At 53.1% G+C, this 16,025-nt stretch overlaps 1 protein-coding gene across 4 annotated transcripts in view; it reads right to left on the bottom strand.

Annotated features, from left to right (window-relative positions):
- The window catches only part of LOC118233758 (chromodomain-helicase-DNA-binding protein 7-like), a 60,001-nt gene that overhangs the window by 10,440 nt on the left and 33,536 nt on the right, over positions 1 to 16,025 (bottom strand). For 3 of the 4 annotated variants that reach the window (XM_035429669.1, XM_035429672.1, XM_035429670.1), the window contains exons 7-28: positions 15,301 to 15,356; positions 14,322 to 14,436; positions 13,711 to 13,794; positions 13,370 to 13,507; positions 12,678 to 12,799; positions 11,925 to 12,168; positions 11,096 to 11,272; positions 10,660 to 10,803; positions 9,575 to 9,866; positions 9,024 to 9,234; positions 8,139 to 8,334; positions 7,480 to 7,647; positions 5,799 to 5,978; positions 5,373 to 5,483; positions 3,842 to 4,047; positions 3,367 to 3,566; positions 2,712 to 2,871; positions 1,591 to 1,680; positions 1,310 to 1,413; positions 421 to 550; positions 242 to 314; positions 70 to 124 (exon numbers count right to left, since the gene is read on the bottom strand). In XM_035429669.1, coding sequence (XP_035285560.1) covers positions 70 to 124; positions 242 to 314; positions 421 to 550; positions 1,310 to 1,413; positions 1,591 to 1,680; positions 2,712 to 2,871; positions 3,367 to 3,566; positions 3,842 to 4,047; positions 5,373 to 5,483; positions 5,799 to 5,978; positions 7,480 to 7,647; positions 8,139 to 8,334; positions 9,024 to 9,234; positions 9,575 to 9,866; positions 10,660 to 10,803; positions 11,096 to 11,272; positions 11,925 to 12,168; positions 12,678 to 12,799; positions 13,370 to 13,507; positions 13,711 to 13,794; positions 14,322 to 14,436; positions 15,301 to 15,356 — 3,256 coding nt within the window. Of the gene's footprint in view, positions 1 to 69; positions 125 to 241; positions 315 to 420; positions 551 to 1,309; positions 1,414 to 1,590; positions 1,681 to 2,711; positions 2,872 to 3,366; positions 3,567 to 3,841; positions 4,048 to 4,409; positions 4,438 to 5,372; positions 5,484 to 5,798; positions 5,979 to 7,479; positions 7,648 to 8,138; positions 8,335 to 9,023; positions 9,235 to 9,574; positions 9,867 to 10,659; positions 10,804 to 11,095; positions 11,273 to 11,924; positions 12,169 to 12,677; positions 12,800 to 13,369; positions 13,508 to 13,710; positions 13,795 to 14,321; positions 14,437 to 15,300; positions 15,357 to 16,025 lie in introns of all 4 variants that reach the window. The other variant, XM_035429671.1, reaches the window with a different exon arrangement.

Genomic DNA, 16,025 nt, shown 5'->3' with positions numbered 1-16,025 from the left:
CTGATGATACACTGTTCCATAAATATATCTGGGATAAAGTGCATGTATATCTGGAGTAAGAAAACATACCCAGAGATTCAGCCCCTGTAGTGTCTTCATCACCCAAGGAGGAGTTTGTACATTCCTGGAAAAAAAAAGAAGGGGGTAAATTAAAAAAGTGATTAAATTATGACTCCAGCACCCTCTGGATTATCCGGACCTCAAACCGCATAGCGCTTCCCCACCGGAGTGTCAAACTCACCTCCATTTCCTCCTTAAAAGCCATCCTGGCAGGTTTGTACTCAGGATCTTCATCTTCTCTGTCCAGATCTCCCCTGAGACAGACAGGGTTACACATCAGGAAGGAGAACGATAGGAGTTGGGAGGGGGGGGCAGGGTCACGTGATTAAAAAATGAGTCGCTGCAATTGGGCGCTCTTACCCCTCGACGCCGTCCGTCGCCAGGTCCGCGCCCCCCTGCTCAGCGGCGACGGCTTTGGGGTCCGGCGAGCCCGCCTTCTCCAGGAAGTGCAGGGCGGGGTCCGCGCGCATGGAGTTGTACTTCTCATAGCCTGGCAAGGGAGAGCCAATCAGGATCTTACACACGTCACCACTGGCCATAATCTTTTTTTTAAATCTTTTTTTTTTTTTTTTTAAGAAATAAATAACATCACGTCGCTGGAAACAATTAAAAAGCTGCCCACAGGACACCCAAGTGGCTGGAGATCCAGGCCCTGAGCCAAGTCTGGGCTGCAAATGTGTCATCGGCTGGCTGCAGACAGCAGTTTGCAGCAGCGGGCTGTAGCTGGGCCTCGTCTAAAGCTAAACTTCAGCTCCATGGGAGACATGGCTGCAGGTGCTACATCTCTCCGGCAGTGTGTACACTGCAGGGTGTAAAATGGTGGCTGGATTACAGGCAATTGCATTTGGGGGGGACATGGAGGGGGGGGTGGTGTGAGCGGTGTGGTGGTGCTCAATGGCACAGCTGCTGCTTCAAAAAAAAAAAAAAAAGGGAAAAAGATTTGGAGGGGGTGGGGGGGTGGGGTAGGTTGGGGGGACCAGTGACACACAGTGGATTTCCTGGCAGCCTCTGCAGCCAGACAGCCAGCTCAGGCAAAATGGCGCGCCACTGTTGTTCTGACCAACGGCCAACCCCGCATAGCTGTCAACATCAGCCTCTGCCTCGGGCACAAACAGCAGTAACATCCGTCTCCGCTGAGAAAATCAGCCTGGAAACAAAAGCCTTTGGCCACACATACAGAGCCTTAATGGCAGAATTCACACCGGTAAAAATGAGGTGTGGTAAGGTGTGGCGAGGGGGCGGGGCATACCGTGTTTGAAGACACCGATGAGCAGGGACTTGTCCGCCTCCCTGTCCCACCAATCGCAGGGCATCTCAGCCAGGAAAGGCGCCGGGATCCAGATGTCTATTTCACTGTGAGAAGAGTGGACACCGCACTTCTCAGAGACAGAACACTGCTGATGTCCCACAATCAAACCAGCTCATCCAAGCAATGCAGCTCAGATCTGCAGGATAACTGGACATTTAGAGCAGATACAGAACCCCTGACTGGGCATTCCCAATTAGGAAAAACATGGATGAAATTCCGACCTGGAATCCGCTCCCTCCAGGATCTTGTCCGCCTGGCTGCCGATGACTTCCTGCTTCAGATAGTACAGCATCCGAACCCTCAGCAGCACTCTGAGGGAGGGAGAGCCACGGAGAAGAGAGAAAGAGAGAGAGAGAAAGCGAGGGAGAAAGAGAGAGGTTGAGGGCATCAGGGTGAAGGGTAAAGAAGAAGGGAAACAGAGTCAGAGAGAAAGAGGGAGAGAAACAGCGAGATAGAGAGAGGTAGAGAGTGAGTGAAAGAGAGAAGGGGGGGGGGGGCAGAGAGGGAGGCAGAGAGAAAGAGCCTTTAAACTTTAGGGATGGACACTGGCTGCAGTGTTTGGGCCGGCTCATACCCTCATCCATCACTGTGCCAGAGCAGATTAGCTTAGCTGCAGCCCGACAGATGGAGACCCCCCCCCCCACCCCCAAACCCCTTACCCACCCCCCCCCGCCAGCTCTGCCTAGCAACAACGAGGCCCAGCAGTGCTGGAGCGCCCTCTGCCCTCTCTCTCAGCCCAAAGCGGGGCTGAATTTGGGAAGCGGTGGGCCGCCTCTCCTCCCAGAGCCCGAGGCGGGCCTGTTGATAACAGAGCAGATGGAGGGAGGGGCACCGTCAGCCCGTCCCAGGGCTGCGCAGAAGCTGCACGTGACTGCGCAGAGGACACTGTCTGGACGCATCATAGTGAGATGGGCCCCCTACAGCTGCACTCTGACATCACAGATCACCTGACCAACCCTTTTTATTATTTTTCCTGAGAAGAGGGAAACAGGAGACTGACATGATAAAAATTCAGCTAGTGACAGTCATGCGCAGGTAGAATCTGAGATGATCGCTTACTGTCAAATTATTTGATTTTAACAAGAGTTATGAGTGCATTTTTAAGCATGAACCCATTTTATTTTTCAGTTGTACCTGAAGTTTTCAATTTTAAGAAAATTATGTATGCAGTTTCAATATATCAATGGTGCGATATAAAATGACACAGGCCAGCTATCATTGAGTGAAGGGAAATTAGGTGCCTCCAGAAGCAGTTCCGAGTCTGACTGGCAGGGGGCAGCACTGCAGTGGGCCTGATGAGCCTGAATGGAACTGCACCTGTTTGCCTGTGGGCGGGGCTTACTTGTTGCAGTGGTGCTTCAGGTGCTTCTTGTAGCTGTCCTCCTGCAGCAGGGTGTTGGGGTTGCAGTGGGCCAGCCAGTCGGCCTGCTGCAGGAAGGGCTGGGCCCCCTGAGCCTTCCCCTTCTTCCCCTTACGCCCACGAGGAACGGGAGCCGACAGGCCTGAGGGCACAGAGGCGGGGTTTAGGGCAGTGGGCAGGGCTTAGGGGAACAGGGGTGGGGTTATGTCATCAGGCAGGGCTTGAATTGAAATTAAATTTGATTTAGAGGTTTTCCTTGCAGGACATTTCTTGTGCATCGTGATACAGGCTGGCACTGACATTAAAGGACAGAACATAGAACTGTGAAACAGAGCTTTATCATGAATCACAGTGAAAATACATAGGCAGGTAAACAGATGGACTATTTATATAAGTGCAACCACACGAAGAACATCAAATACAAGCTACAGTCCATTTATAACTGAAGACATTGACGCAGCACGGCGGTGCACCAATGGCCACATGGTATAAATTTGCGTTGATTGTCCAGAGATTGTGGTTGCTGATGACAGAGGGGGTGAGAGAGCGGCGGGCTTTAAGGGGGCAGGGGGCGGGGTTGAGGGAGAGGGGGCGGGGTGTAGGAGCGGGGGCGGGGTTTAGGGAGAGAGAGACGCACCGGAGTGGTTGAGCAGGTCGCGGGTCTGCCCGTCCTCGGTGGGGGTGATCAGGTCCCAGATGAAGCTCTTGATGTTCTCGTCGCCCCTGTAGTGCTGCACGCAGTACACCAGCAGGGCCCTGCAGATGGTCTCCACGTCCCGCAGAGTCAGGGGCCTCTTAAAACGCCCGCGGGACAAGATGTCACCCCAACGACCCCAGCTACGCCACGGGGGGAGAGAGGGAGGGACAGAGAGAGAGGGGGAGAGAGAGAGAGAGAGAGAGAGAGAGAGAGAGGGGGAGAGGGGGAGAAAGAGAGAGAGAGAGGGAGAGAAAGATGTCAGGTGTAATACACACTGCAGTTGGACCAACGGGCTGAACCTGAATACCCCAAGACTCTGTGGTGAGACGGTGTTTCATCCATCAACAGCCCTTATTCAAGCCCCGCCCTTCTCCACCCACCACTGACCATGCCCCGCCCCGCCCCGCCCACTCACCCGTACACCAGCAGGTTCTTCTCCACCCTGAAGCAGGCGCTGCGGGGGTAGCCGTGGGCGCGGTCCTGGGGCCGGCGGGTGCGCGGGGTGGGCGTGTCCTCCGAGTCGCTCTCCAGGTCGGAGAACTCCAGCAGGTCGTCCTCCTTGGCGGCGCTGAAGTGGCGGGTCTGCTTGCGCACCCTGGGCGTGTCGATCACCAGCGTGTTCTGCCCCGAAAACACGCAGAATTACCACCTGAACATCCCCCTGGGCCTGAACGTCACCCTGGGCCTGAACATCACCCTGGGCGTGTCGATCACCAGCGTGTTCTGCCCCGAAAACACGCAGAATTACCACCTGAACATCACCCTGGGCCTGAACATCACCCTGGGCGTGTCGATCACCAGCGTGTTCTGCCCCGAAAACACGCAGAATTACCACCTGAACATCACCCTGGGCCTGAACATCACCCTGGGCCTGAACATCACCCTGGGCGTGTTGATCACCAGCGTGTTCTGCCCCGAAAACACGCAGAATTACCACCTGAACATCACCCTGGGCCTGAACATCACCCTGGGCCTGAACATCCCCCTGGGCGTGTCGATCACCAGCGTGTTCTGCCCCGAAAACACGCAGAATTACCACCTGAACATCACCCTGGGCCTGAACATCACCCTGGGCCTGAACATCACCCTGGGCGTGTCGATCACCAGCGCGTTCTGCCCCGAAAACGCGCAGAATTACAACCTGAACATCAAACCTGGGCCTGAACATCACCCTGGGCGTGTCGATCACCAGCGTGTTCTGCCCCGAAAACACGCAGAATTACCACCTGAACATCACCCTGGGCCTGAACATCACCCTGGGCGTGTCGATCACCGGAAGCGTGCAGAATTACTACCCCAAGCCCACCCCTGAGCCTGGGCAGGGGCGCACTGCACCCCACAGGGCCGTTTTTAACAGAGGAGTCTTTTAAACGGCTGTGCGCGGAGCGCTAAGTGCCCATTCTCACACGCGAGAGCAGAAAGAGCGTTTAATCACCCCCACCTCCTTAACGTGAAAGAGCCATAACCTTTTAAAAGGGTTCCCAGAGCCCAGATTAAACCCTTTCTCTCTTCAATTAGGGAATACGATCCCCGGGTCTTTGGCTTGTGGGGAAAGGCATACATTAATTATGATCATAGGGCAGATTTACGAGCGTGGTGCCGCTCTGTGTGGCGTACAGAACGCCCGGGGGCTGGGAGCCCCCGCCCCTGCACTTCCACAGTCTCAATTTCCCCAGAAAGCCATGAAAATGCCAGAACCTTCCACCGCAAATGTCAGGCACAAAGAGCCGGCCTCGGCTCAAACGCTAACCGTGACAAACCACCAGCCTCAAACTGTGAGGCCTGAGCTAGCTGCTAACAGTGCGCTTCATCACGCCGAACCCGGCCTTCTCCCGCCCCCTCCCCGCCCCCCACGCGCCCCTCCTCCAGACCGCACGCACCAATCTCGTTCCACCCCGCCCCCGCTGATCAGCTGAGCCCCCCCCCCCCCCCGCAGCCCCACTCACCCGTCTGTTTATCACACTCATGTCCAGCTCAGCCTTCTTCGCCCACTTCTGCCAGAAATCAGGGTCCTCCAGGGAGATGTCCGTCCTGTTTCCAGAGGAGACGAAGCTGGCCTGTGGAGAGAGGAGGGGAGAGGAGAGAACAGGGGATGGACAGAAGGGAAGGGGTGAACAGGAGAGGAGAGGGGAGGAGAAGAAAAGAGAGAAATGGAGAGGGGATGTACAAGAGGAGAGGGGAGGAGAGAGGATTGAGAGGAGAGGAGAGAGAAAATGGAGAGGGGAGAAGAGGGGGTGGACGGGAGAGAACAGGAGATGGAGAAGAGAGGAGAGGAGAGGAGAGGGTGAGTCTCGAAGGCAAAACAGTCACCTGTCACTCAAACTGAGCAAACCCGTTTCCAGGCGTTAAAATGAACCCTCAGGCCCCGTTACCTTGGCGAAGGTGGACCCTTTGCCGTCGCACTCGATGGTGATGGTCTGCGTGCGCCGCTGCAGGATCTGATCGATGTCCTCCTCGCAGAATTTGGAGCCCTCGTCCTCGGCCTCCATCAGAGCCCCGTACGCCCCCTTCCGGAGGAGGTCCTCGATCTCCTTCTTGGAGAGCTGCTGGACCTGCAACAGGAGCTCTCTCTTTTAGAGACCAAAAAGCCTTTCACACGAACGTAGCGAACATAGCTATTGAGCAGACGTGTCACCCTCATCACATATTAATCATTATCAACACACAAAGGATCTTTGTCATCACTTAAAAATGCAGAAATCCATTACAGAGGGGCTTCATTCATTATAACAGCAGGTTTCCCAATACAACACACGACTGCGGGCGAGTGACTGATGGGCTTTCAGTAATAAACGGAGACCTACACACAATGCGCATTTTTCCCCTCTGAAACAAGCGCGAAGACCTAGACAAACAATCTAACTGTTTATAATGAATCCAAACAAACTACACATTCGAAAGGTGCAATAATCACAGTGCTACTTTCAGCCATCGACGCGCATCAGCAAACCGGTGAGGCAGATATTACTAAAGCAATTTTCATAAAATTATAACTGACCACAAATCACCAGGGACGGTCCTGGGGATCATTAGCGGTAGACAGAGCCACTGCATTAAGACATTACTGTTCATCCACCGTCCAAGTAATTACCTCACTCTGCGCCTAAGCTACTGTGTGTTGGGCGTTCTGCTGAAAAATGGCCGACATGCATCACCCAGGTGTTACATCGGTGCCAATTTCAGATGAGTTTTCCCCCGACATTGTGAAACACTATGATATCATGAGATGAAAAGCACTATCAATGCAATCTTTTCTCTTCCTCTGCTTGTGAGGCTGTGTGTACTCTAAGGTGTGTAACCCTGTTAGCATGCTACTGAGCAGTGCGTTTTATATAGTGCGGATAAGAACGCTAACCCTGTTAGCATGCTGCAGAGTAGTGTTTTCTATGGCGTGGGGAAACATGTAACCCTGTTAGCATGTTGCCGAGAAGCGTGTTTCCTATGGGGTGGGAGGGCATGTAACCCTGTTAAGCATGTTGCTGAGCAGTGTTTTCTATGGGGTGGGGAAGCATGTAACCCTGTTAGCATGTTGCCGAGAAGCGTGTTTCCTATGGTGTGGGAATGCATACCAACCCTGTTAGCATGCTGCTGAGCAGTGTTTTCTATGGGGTGGGGAAGCATGTAACCCTGTTAGCATGCTACTGAGCAGAGTTTTCTATGGGGTGGGGAAGCATGTAACCCTGTTAGCATGCTACTGAGCAGAGTTTTCTGTGGCGAAGGAGAAGCATGTAACCCTGTTAGCATGCTACTGAGCAGTGTTTTCTATGGGGTGGGGAAGCATGTAACCCTGTTAGCATGCTACTGAGCAGAGTTTTCTGTGGCGAAGGAGAAGCATGTAACCCTGTTAGCATGCTACTGAGCAGTGTTTTCTATGGGGTGGGGAAGCATGTAACCCTGTTAAGCATGTTGCTGAGGAGCGTGTTTCCTATGGCGTGGGAATGTATGCTAACCCTGTTAGCATGCTACTTGTTTTTTATGGCGTGGGGAAGCACGTAACCCTGTTAGCATGTTGCTGATGTGCATGTTTTCAGTGGCGTGAGGACGCGTGCTAACCCCGTTAGCCACGTTCTCGCGGCCGCTCATGGACTGCAGCACGGCCTTGTCCAGGCCCAGCTTCAGGCTGGCCTTGTCGAACATCTCCCGCTCGTACGAGTTCCTGGTGATCAGCCGGTAGATCTTCACCGCTTTGCTCTGTCCGATCCTGTGGCACCGGGCCTGGGCCTGACACACAGAAATGGCATGTTCAAACATCTCAGCGGGCACTATTACCATCAAACCACAACGTCCAATAAGAAACGTTCACACAGTCATCCAACAAGGGGTCTCAAATGCATTCAAATTATGTCATCCCCACACATCTCCATTCCCCTATAAAATGTAGCCCAACTGTTTATCAAACACATTCTTCCCCACATGAATATCCTGACCTGTCTCAACCCCTCTCATTAGTGAGCCTCTGGCATGTTTACCAGCTGGACACAAACAGTGCGTACTCCTAAAGCTGCAAAAAAATTTTTTGCTGTGGGTGTTCAACATCACCACTTACTGTCATACAAACCCATAATTTAAACAAAACAATGAGGACAATATGTCTCCCATGTATGAGCTTCATTTCTAGCACAACACCAGTTGCCAAGGCCCTGAGGAGGCTCCACAGGCTGACTTCCTGCCCGCCTGCAGGGCTCTGACCTTTGAACCCCCGGCGCGCTCACCTGCAGGTCGTTCTGCGGGTTCCAGTCCGAGTCGAAGATGACGCAGGTGTCGGCGGCGGTCAGGTTGATGCCCAGCCCGCCCGCCCGCGTGCACAGCAGGAAGACGAAGCGGTCCGAGTCCGGGCGGGAGAAGCGGTCGATGGCGGCCTGCCGCAGGTTGCCCCGCACCCTGCCGTCGATGCGCTCGTACGAGTACCTGAGCGGGCGAGCGGAGAGCGAGCTCTTCTTCAGCAAAATGGCCGATTGCAAAGTCAAAAGGACCACACCTTTTAAAAAGCCCCGCTGTTCTATTAGTGTTCGACTGGAATAAATGGCTCATTTGAACAAAATTCCTTCTATCGTCATATATAACAGAAAGTGGTTTTGAGGTCAAAGGAGTTACTTTAATGTCGTAACTGTTCTCTGTTGACGGATCAATGCCATTCTGCTCAAAGAGCAGTTAGATCAGTGGTCTAAGATTCCACTTATTAAGGGCTGCAGTGTCTGCTGGTTTAAACTGTGTACCTGCAAAAGTGAATCTTCTAAGTCACTGATTGGCTGACGAGTTTACACACATTTCAAAGGCTGATACTAGCTGCTAGTTAAAATGAAACCGGCAAAAACCAAGTGCAGACACCAACGCAGCCCTCCAGGATCTGACACCGTTCTCGACCAACAGGAATTACAACAAACATTTAATGTTTGGACACATTTTACTGCTTTTTTTATTTCTCTGTCCCTCCTGCGTGTAGCCATTAGATAAGGCGTCAGACCCCGGCGTGAAGCAGAGGGCTGATTTATATGCACATAAATCAGCTCTAAACGGCCGCGCCGGCCGTGGGGAGAGGGCCGGGGCCAGGGCCGGCTGGGAGCGTACCACCGCGTCCCCTGGCCGCGGGGGTGTACCGTTTCTGGATGAGGTAGTCCTCCAGGATGTCCAGGCAGCGCACCATCTGGGAGAAGATGAGCACGCGGTGGCCGCCGGCCTTCAGCTTGGGCAGCAGCTTGTCGATGAGCACCAGCTTCCCCGCCGCCTGCACCATGGCCTGCAGCGCCAGCTCGGGGCCCTCGCAGGGGTGCGTCTCCCGGAACTCCTCCACGATCTTCTCCTCCGCTCCTGCGCCGCGGGAGGGGGGAGGGAGAGGAGGGGCGTGGGAACAGAGGACATTTAGGTAGGGTAAGCAGTGGTGGCCAGAGCACTCTTCTCCTGTTGGTATGTACCAATTATAAGGCAGGGGTGGTTAAACACACCCTCCCACTGTCGGTATGTAGAATTAATAAGGCAGGGGTAGTTAGGCACACTCTTTCCCTGTTGGAATGTACCATCAATAAGGCAATGGGGATTAAAACACTGGTTTAAACCATTAATAAGGAACAGGTGGGTAAATGCACTCTACCCCCTTATACCATTAAAGAATTAGGGGTGATTACAACACTCTTGCCCTGGTGGTACGTACCATTAATGAGGTAGGGGTGGTTGCAGCACTTTCTCAGTTCCATCATAGTGTTCAGCAGGTTTGGGACGTTGCCGTTGCCCCCGCCGCCGCCGCCTCCTCCTCCTCCTCCTCCCGAGCCCCCCTTGGACAAGAAGGCGAAGTTCTTCTCCAGGATGGCGCGGTAGTACTTCTTCTGGACGTTGGTGAGCTCCACCTCGATGATGGTCTCCTCCTTGGGCGCCAGGTTCTTCTCCACGTCCTCCTTCAGCCTGCGCAGCATCATGGGCTTCAGGATGGCCTGCAGCTGCTGCACCTGCAGGGGGGCGGGGAGGCGTCAGGAACTTCTCCCGCAGCGCCGGGACGCACCACCGGGGGGCGCCTCCATTTCAGGCATCAGACTGCCAAGACTGAGAGGGGCTCCACCAATCATGGAGCACGTTGTTAATAACCAAAGGAACAACGACAATGGTGACTGGTGGATACTTTCTGGCTATACTTCTGGGATCCCAGAGGGAATTACCAGGAGGCAGCCAGAAAAGGATCAACCAATCACAATCCACGTTGTTACCGCCACAATTCTATGATTCCTGGGGCTCCAGTGATGTCATGACCGTCTTATTCCCATTTTATTACTGCTGCTCCTCTTTCAGTGCATCCCCCATCTCGACTCAATTCCCAACTCCCTGCGTGGCACTTTGCAAGTGCAGAGGCCTTAGGCTGTCGAGCCTTGGAAAAACTACATTTCCCAAGTGGCTGCTCTCAGTCTGGCAATCTAATTGGTCTTCAGATGCTGAATAAATGCCTCCTCTGGAGCTGATGGATGAAGGTTACTGTACTGCACACTGGTCGTGAATGAGGTGCACCCTTGTTACTTACTACCCTTGCTCTCAATAACATCTTGCTCTTGGCTACCTGGCTCAGATTAACCTTCTCTTCTTGTAGCTTCGGCTATCTCTTCCTTTCCCTCCTGCACCTGATGAGCCCTGACGCTACTAACAGAGACACAAACGCCAGATTAATTCCACGTATGCAGAACAGCATGCAGTCTCCACAACGCACAGCTCAGAGTGAGTCCTGGGAGGGCAGCGGAGAGCCGGGCACGCTACCTGCTCCTCGGTCTTCAGGTCTCCGAACTCCTGCATGAAGGTGGGCTCGGAGGGAAAGCGCTGGGGTTCGAGGAAGTTCAGCAGGCTGAAGAGCTCCTCCACGGTGTTCTGCAGGGGCGTGCCGGTGAGGAGGACTTTGTGCTCCTGAGGGGGGGGGGGAGAGGTGGGCAGGGGCGGGGCGTGTTAAAGCCCTAAAACAAGAGTGGTCCACTCCACACTGGGTCAGCACCTTAGCACACGTACCTGTCCGCCTGTGTGCGTGTGTATCTGTATGCATGCGTGTCTGTATGCATTTATGCTTCCGTCTGCGCGCGCGCGTGTGTGTGTGTGTGTGCATGCGTGTGTGTGAGTGTGTGTGCATGCGTGTGTGTGTGTGTGTGTGTGCATGCGTGTGTGTGTGAGAGAGTAAACTCATGCAGGGGGGAGAGGCACTCACCATGTCCATCATCTTGAGCCCCTCCAGCAGTTTGCAGTTCCTGTTCTTGAGCCTGTGCGCCTCGTCTATGACCACACAGCGCCAGCCCACAGACCGCAGCTCCGGGCAGTCCGTCAGGATCATCTCAAACGTGGTGATGAGCGCGTGGAACTTATACGCTCCCTTTATCACAGCGCCCTGAGAGAGAGAGAGGAGGGGGAGGGGGAGGGAGGGAGGGAGGGAGAGAGAGGAGGGGGAGGGAGGGAGAGAGAGAGAGAGGGAGAGAGGGAGGGGAGAGAGAGAGAGTAGGGAGAGGGCGAGAAAGAGGCGGGGAGAACGATAGAGAGAAGAGGGAGAGGTTAAAGGAGAGGGAGAAAGAGAGAGAGAGAAGGAGAGGGAGAAAGAGAGAGAGATAGGAAAAAGGGAAGTGAGGGAGGAGGGAGGGATAGAGAGGCGTTATTACACCATCATCCACCCACCCACCTGCAAACCGCACTCCCAATTAAGCACATTACACACGCGCTGCGGATGCTAACAGCTTCCACAAGCAGCAGTATCTTCCCAGCTCAGCAGGCCTGATTCTGCAGCCCAATGTGAGGAGCGCACCAGGCCTCTGAGCTCCCACAAGCCCCGGGCAGAGGCCCAGAGACAAACCGCAAGCAAGGCTGAAACGTGACCGGGATGGAGGAGCGCTGAATGAGTCACAGACCCTAAAAAAAACACAGCACCAAAGCCAACCCAGCAGAAGGAGCACTTAAAAACCCACAGCACCCCAGTGTAGCACGTTAGCATTTAGGATCCCGGTTTGGGACGTTAGCCCGGGCCGCTAAGACTTTGGGGCGTTCCCCACCTGCGGGTCCCTGAAGCTCATCTCGTAGGCCTGGATGGTGCGGCGGCTGGCCTGGCTCCCGTGGTACACCACCACGTTGAGGTCGGTCCAGGTGCGGAACTCCCGCTCCCAGTTTGGGATGGTGGAGAGGGGGGCGATGACCAGGAAGGGCCCGCCCACGCCCTTCAGGAACATCTCGTACAGGAAGGTGATGGACTGGATGGTCTTCCCCAGGCCCATCTCGTCCGCCAGTATGCAGTTACGTCTGCACGGAAACGCAAACGCGGGAAAAAAACGTGAAGCCATCGTCAGTTAGGAAACGTCCATTTTCATTTCGTTCGAGCAGCGTGTTCTACAGAGACACTGCGGCTTTCACAGGAAAACAGGAAACCGTAGAAAAGACTGTAAAAAACAAATTAAATAACTTCTCACGGGAAGAAAAAAAAAACTCAGAATACGAGGAGTTACGTTGAGGAGACCACACGGGCAGATCACAAGCTAAAACAGCCCAGCGATCCCTTACGCCTCCACATCACTTCACAAGACTGAGCTGCAGGACTCAAGAGGTCTGAGCGCATGCATGTGCTGCCAGTTCAACACATATGCCTTAGATTACATGCACACAGCGTCAGTTAAATACACGTGTTAGACGATATGATTACATGTCAATTAAATACACGTGTTAGACGATACATTACATGCATGTGGTGCCAGTCGAGCTTGTATGTGTTAAACTGTGAGATTACATGCGTGTACTGGCAGGTGAATACGTACGTGTTGTACCAGTTGAAGAACAGCCAGTTGACTCCTTCCAGCTGGTACTCCCTGAGTTTGTTGCCGTTCTGGTAGTCCCTGGAGGTCTTCAGCTCCTGCCAATCATCTGCAGGGGGGCGTTCCTGCATGGGGGAGAGTTCCCTTCAGCAGTGCCCTGGGGCCGACAGGAGAACCAGTGTGCCCCCCCCACCCCTTTGCAAAACACCAGGGTGCTGAACGAGACTCTTACCCTCCTCTGCCGATTGATCAACAGGGTGCCAAGCGCTACCCTTTCCAGCTCTCTGGAACAGAAGGGTGCTGAACAAGACTCTTGCCCCCCTGTCGATTGTTCAATGGGACCCAAACGCTACCCTGTACATCTGTACCATATGGTTGTGGAACCCGACCCCTTCCCCTCTCTGTAACAGATGGGTATGGAACGCAACCCCTTCCCCTCTTTGTAAAGCAGCAGGGGGCTGAACCTAACCCCTTCCCCTCTTTGTAATAGATGGGTGTGGAACCCAACCTTTTCTCCCCCTCTGTAAAACAGCTGGGTGCAGAACGCGACCCCTTCCCCCCTCAGTAAAACAGCAGGGGTTAGAACGCGACCCCCCTCCCCCCTCAGTAAAACAGCAGGGGTTAGAACACGACCCCCCTCCCCCCTCAGTAAAACGGCGGGGGGGCCGAACGCGACCCCGGTGGGGGTCCCTCACCACTCTCTCCAGCTGGGGCTCCCGGGCCGCTAGCCGCTGGAACTCCTGGATCTTCCCCGGGTCCACGTCGGCCTTCAGCTCCCAGGTGCTGTCCTCGTAGGGCAGGGAGCACCACTTCACCAGGTAATGAGTGACGGGCTGGGGGGGTGGGAGGGGGACGCAGTCAGCATGGGAGCACAGGAGCACAACAGGCAAATCCCCCACTGCCAAGTCCTCGCTTAGAAACTGCTTCAGCTCACTGCAAGACCCTATATAATAAATTAGATTTGTGCCCAAATCTGCCCCCCCCACCAACTACCACCCCCCACCACCAAAAGCTCCCCCCGGAATGTACACCGCACCTCTCCATCTTCATCAGTGCTCTCAGAAATGTCCAGGATGCGATCCACTTCCACATAATCTGGGTTGAAGGGCTCCTCATCCATCTGGAAAAAAAGAGTGGAAAGACTCCATTAAAACAGTGTGATACAGAATACCCAATACCCAATCGCGTTCAGCAAAGTGGAACATGATCTCAACAAACGAGCATGCAAGTACGTAGGGGGTTTGGCTTTAAGAACACTCCTAAATCAACGTATTGATCACATCCTGTCAATGACAGATTCCACCATCGCGACTGGTTCCGATAACTCATGACACCTGATAACTCCTCCCACTCTGGGGTCCATTCCTTAGTTTACTCTTTCAGCGCAAACGGCAGGGATCCCTTTCATCCCTTTTGAAAAATCACTAACTGCTTCACTAACAGAGGATAAACGAGGGGGGGTTTACAGCACGGGCAGCCATTTTGTGTCAGAATTCTCCGAGGTCTGTTAAATGAAGCCATTAGAAAAGAGAAAAAAAAGGTCAGGAAGGTCAGGACATGTAGTGGGGGGCAGGGAAAACACAAAAGGCAGGATTGGAGGGCGGGGGGGGGGCGGGGTGGCTGGGGGTGCGTGGGCCTGGCGCTCACCTCGCTCAGGAAGCTGTTGAGCGACTGCTTCGCCTTGAACCGCTTGACCTTCTGCTGGATCCGCTTGTCCTTTTCCAGCTCCTCCATGTCTGCCCAGCGACAGTGCAGATAGGAGCTGCGCAGGGGGACAGCATTTCACACTGTCACGCCAACACTAACCGCTGACCCAGAATCAGCACAGCCCACCACCACAATGACTAATAAAAGGAGGGGGAGGGGTGACAACTGACCCTGGATCAGATGGGGGGCAAAAACTAATCCATCTTATACCAGGGATGCCCAACCCAGGTTTTCAGACTGAACCTAACAAAGCGCACCTCATTCAACAGAGAGGATCTCACTGAGTTGCTAGTTTGAAGGATCAGGTGTGCCAAATTAGGGTTGAAGTGACAACCCATAGGATGCTAGGTCTCCAGGAACAGGATTGGGCAGCCCTGATCTATGCCTAAAGGTCTGGGTCAGATACATATTCATCTGAGAATCTGTATTTGAAATGGCAATTTGAGATGCATTTTAAGTATTTTTAAAACACAGCGGATAAACGTTTTTAAAAAAATATTACTATAATTAAAAACAGTCAAACGTTTTCTTTATACCCAGCAATTGCATTTTAAAGCAGAAACAAGTGTCAAAATAAGGGTCAATTAAAGTCATTTTTCCACATTTTGCTTACACTGTGTAAATGACACAACGGCTGCTCGTTTTAAGATGGCCGTTTAGAAACATTCAGCAACATGTGCAACATGTTTGTCATTCCACACAATGAAGTAAAGTATTTGAATGCATTTTCAAACATGCCTTAAATCAAATACTTCTGAAACAAAACACTGTGCCACATACTTAACATTTTTAAAGAAAAGGCACGGTGAAAGAAATTTCTCTTGAAAGACACATTTGCTTCGCAGCTACAACATGCTGAAATTATTTTAATCATTTGCTCAGGGACAACACAAATGAAAAAGAAAGTGTGGGAACTCACAGGGCTTTGAATTTGACATAAAATTCCTCCACTTCCACTTCTTCCCCACACTCGTTCTGAAATGAGAAAAAAAAACATGCATGGGTGTGTATCCATGTCTGTGAGAGGGCATCACTGTGTGTGTGTGTGTGTGCGTGTGTGCGTATACGCAAATGTGAGTGTGCATGAGTGTGTGCGTGTGCATGTGTTGGTGTCTGCAAGCCCGCTAGTGTGTGCATATGCATGTGCGAGTGTGTGTGTGTATGTGCATGTGAGTGTGTGTGTGTGAAACATATTTTTTGTCTGTCACATTCCCTCTAAATGTCTGAGACAGCCGGCCCGTATGAGAATTCCTCTGTGACAGGCGCAGCCACAAATAAATATTTATGATGTCAGTGTGTGGCATACGAGCGAAACATGCTGGAAAAGTGCTGCAGCAGCGGTGGGACAGAGCTTCTGTGTTTGCAGGAAGAAGACCAAAGCAGCGGAATGGTCATTTGTGGACCGCGCGCTGTGGAGACAGGCGGTCACCGTGCTGTTTAATATTCGGGCCGAGCGCTTCCTTCAGTATTGTTCCGCTGCGTAATCAAATCCCTGCCCGTTTCAAAAGAACTCTCATTTACAATGGAGACGGTTACCTAATGCGTCTGACCTAACGCAGACGTCTGGCCAATCAGGTTAAGACAGGCCACAAGCAGCCCAGTGGAGACACACGTCTGTATGAGGGTGAGAGAGCCCCACTTGTG

Source organism: Anguilla anguilla, chromosome 8 (assembly GCF_013347855.1).
Source record: "Anguilla anguilla isolate fAngAng1 chromosome 8, fAngAng1.pri, whole genome shotgun sequence".
NCBI lineage: Eukaryota > Metazoa > Chordata > Actinopteri > Anguilliformes > Anguillidae > Anguilla > Anguilla anguilla.
Note: the sequence above shows the minus strand (reverse complement) of the source record. Positions and strands in the feature narration are given on the sequence as shown.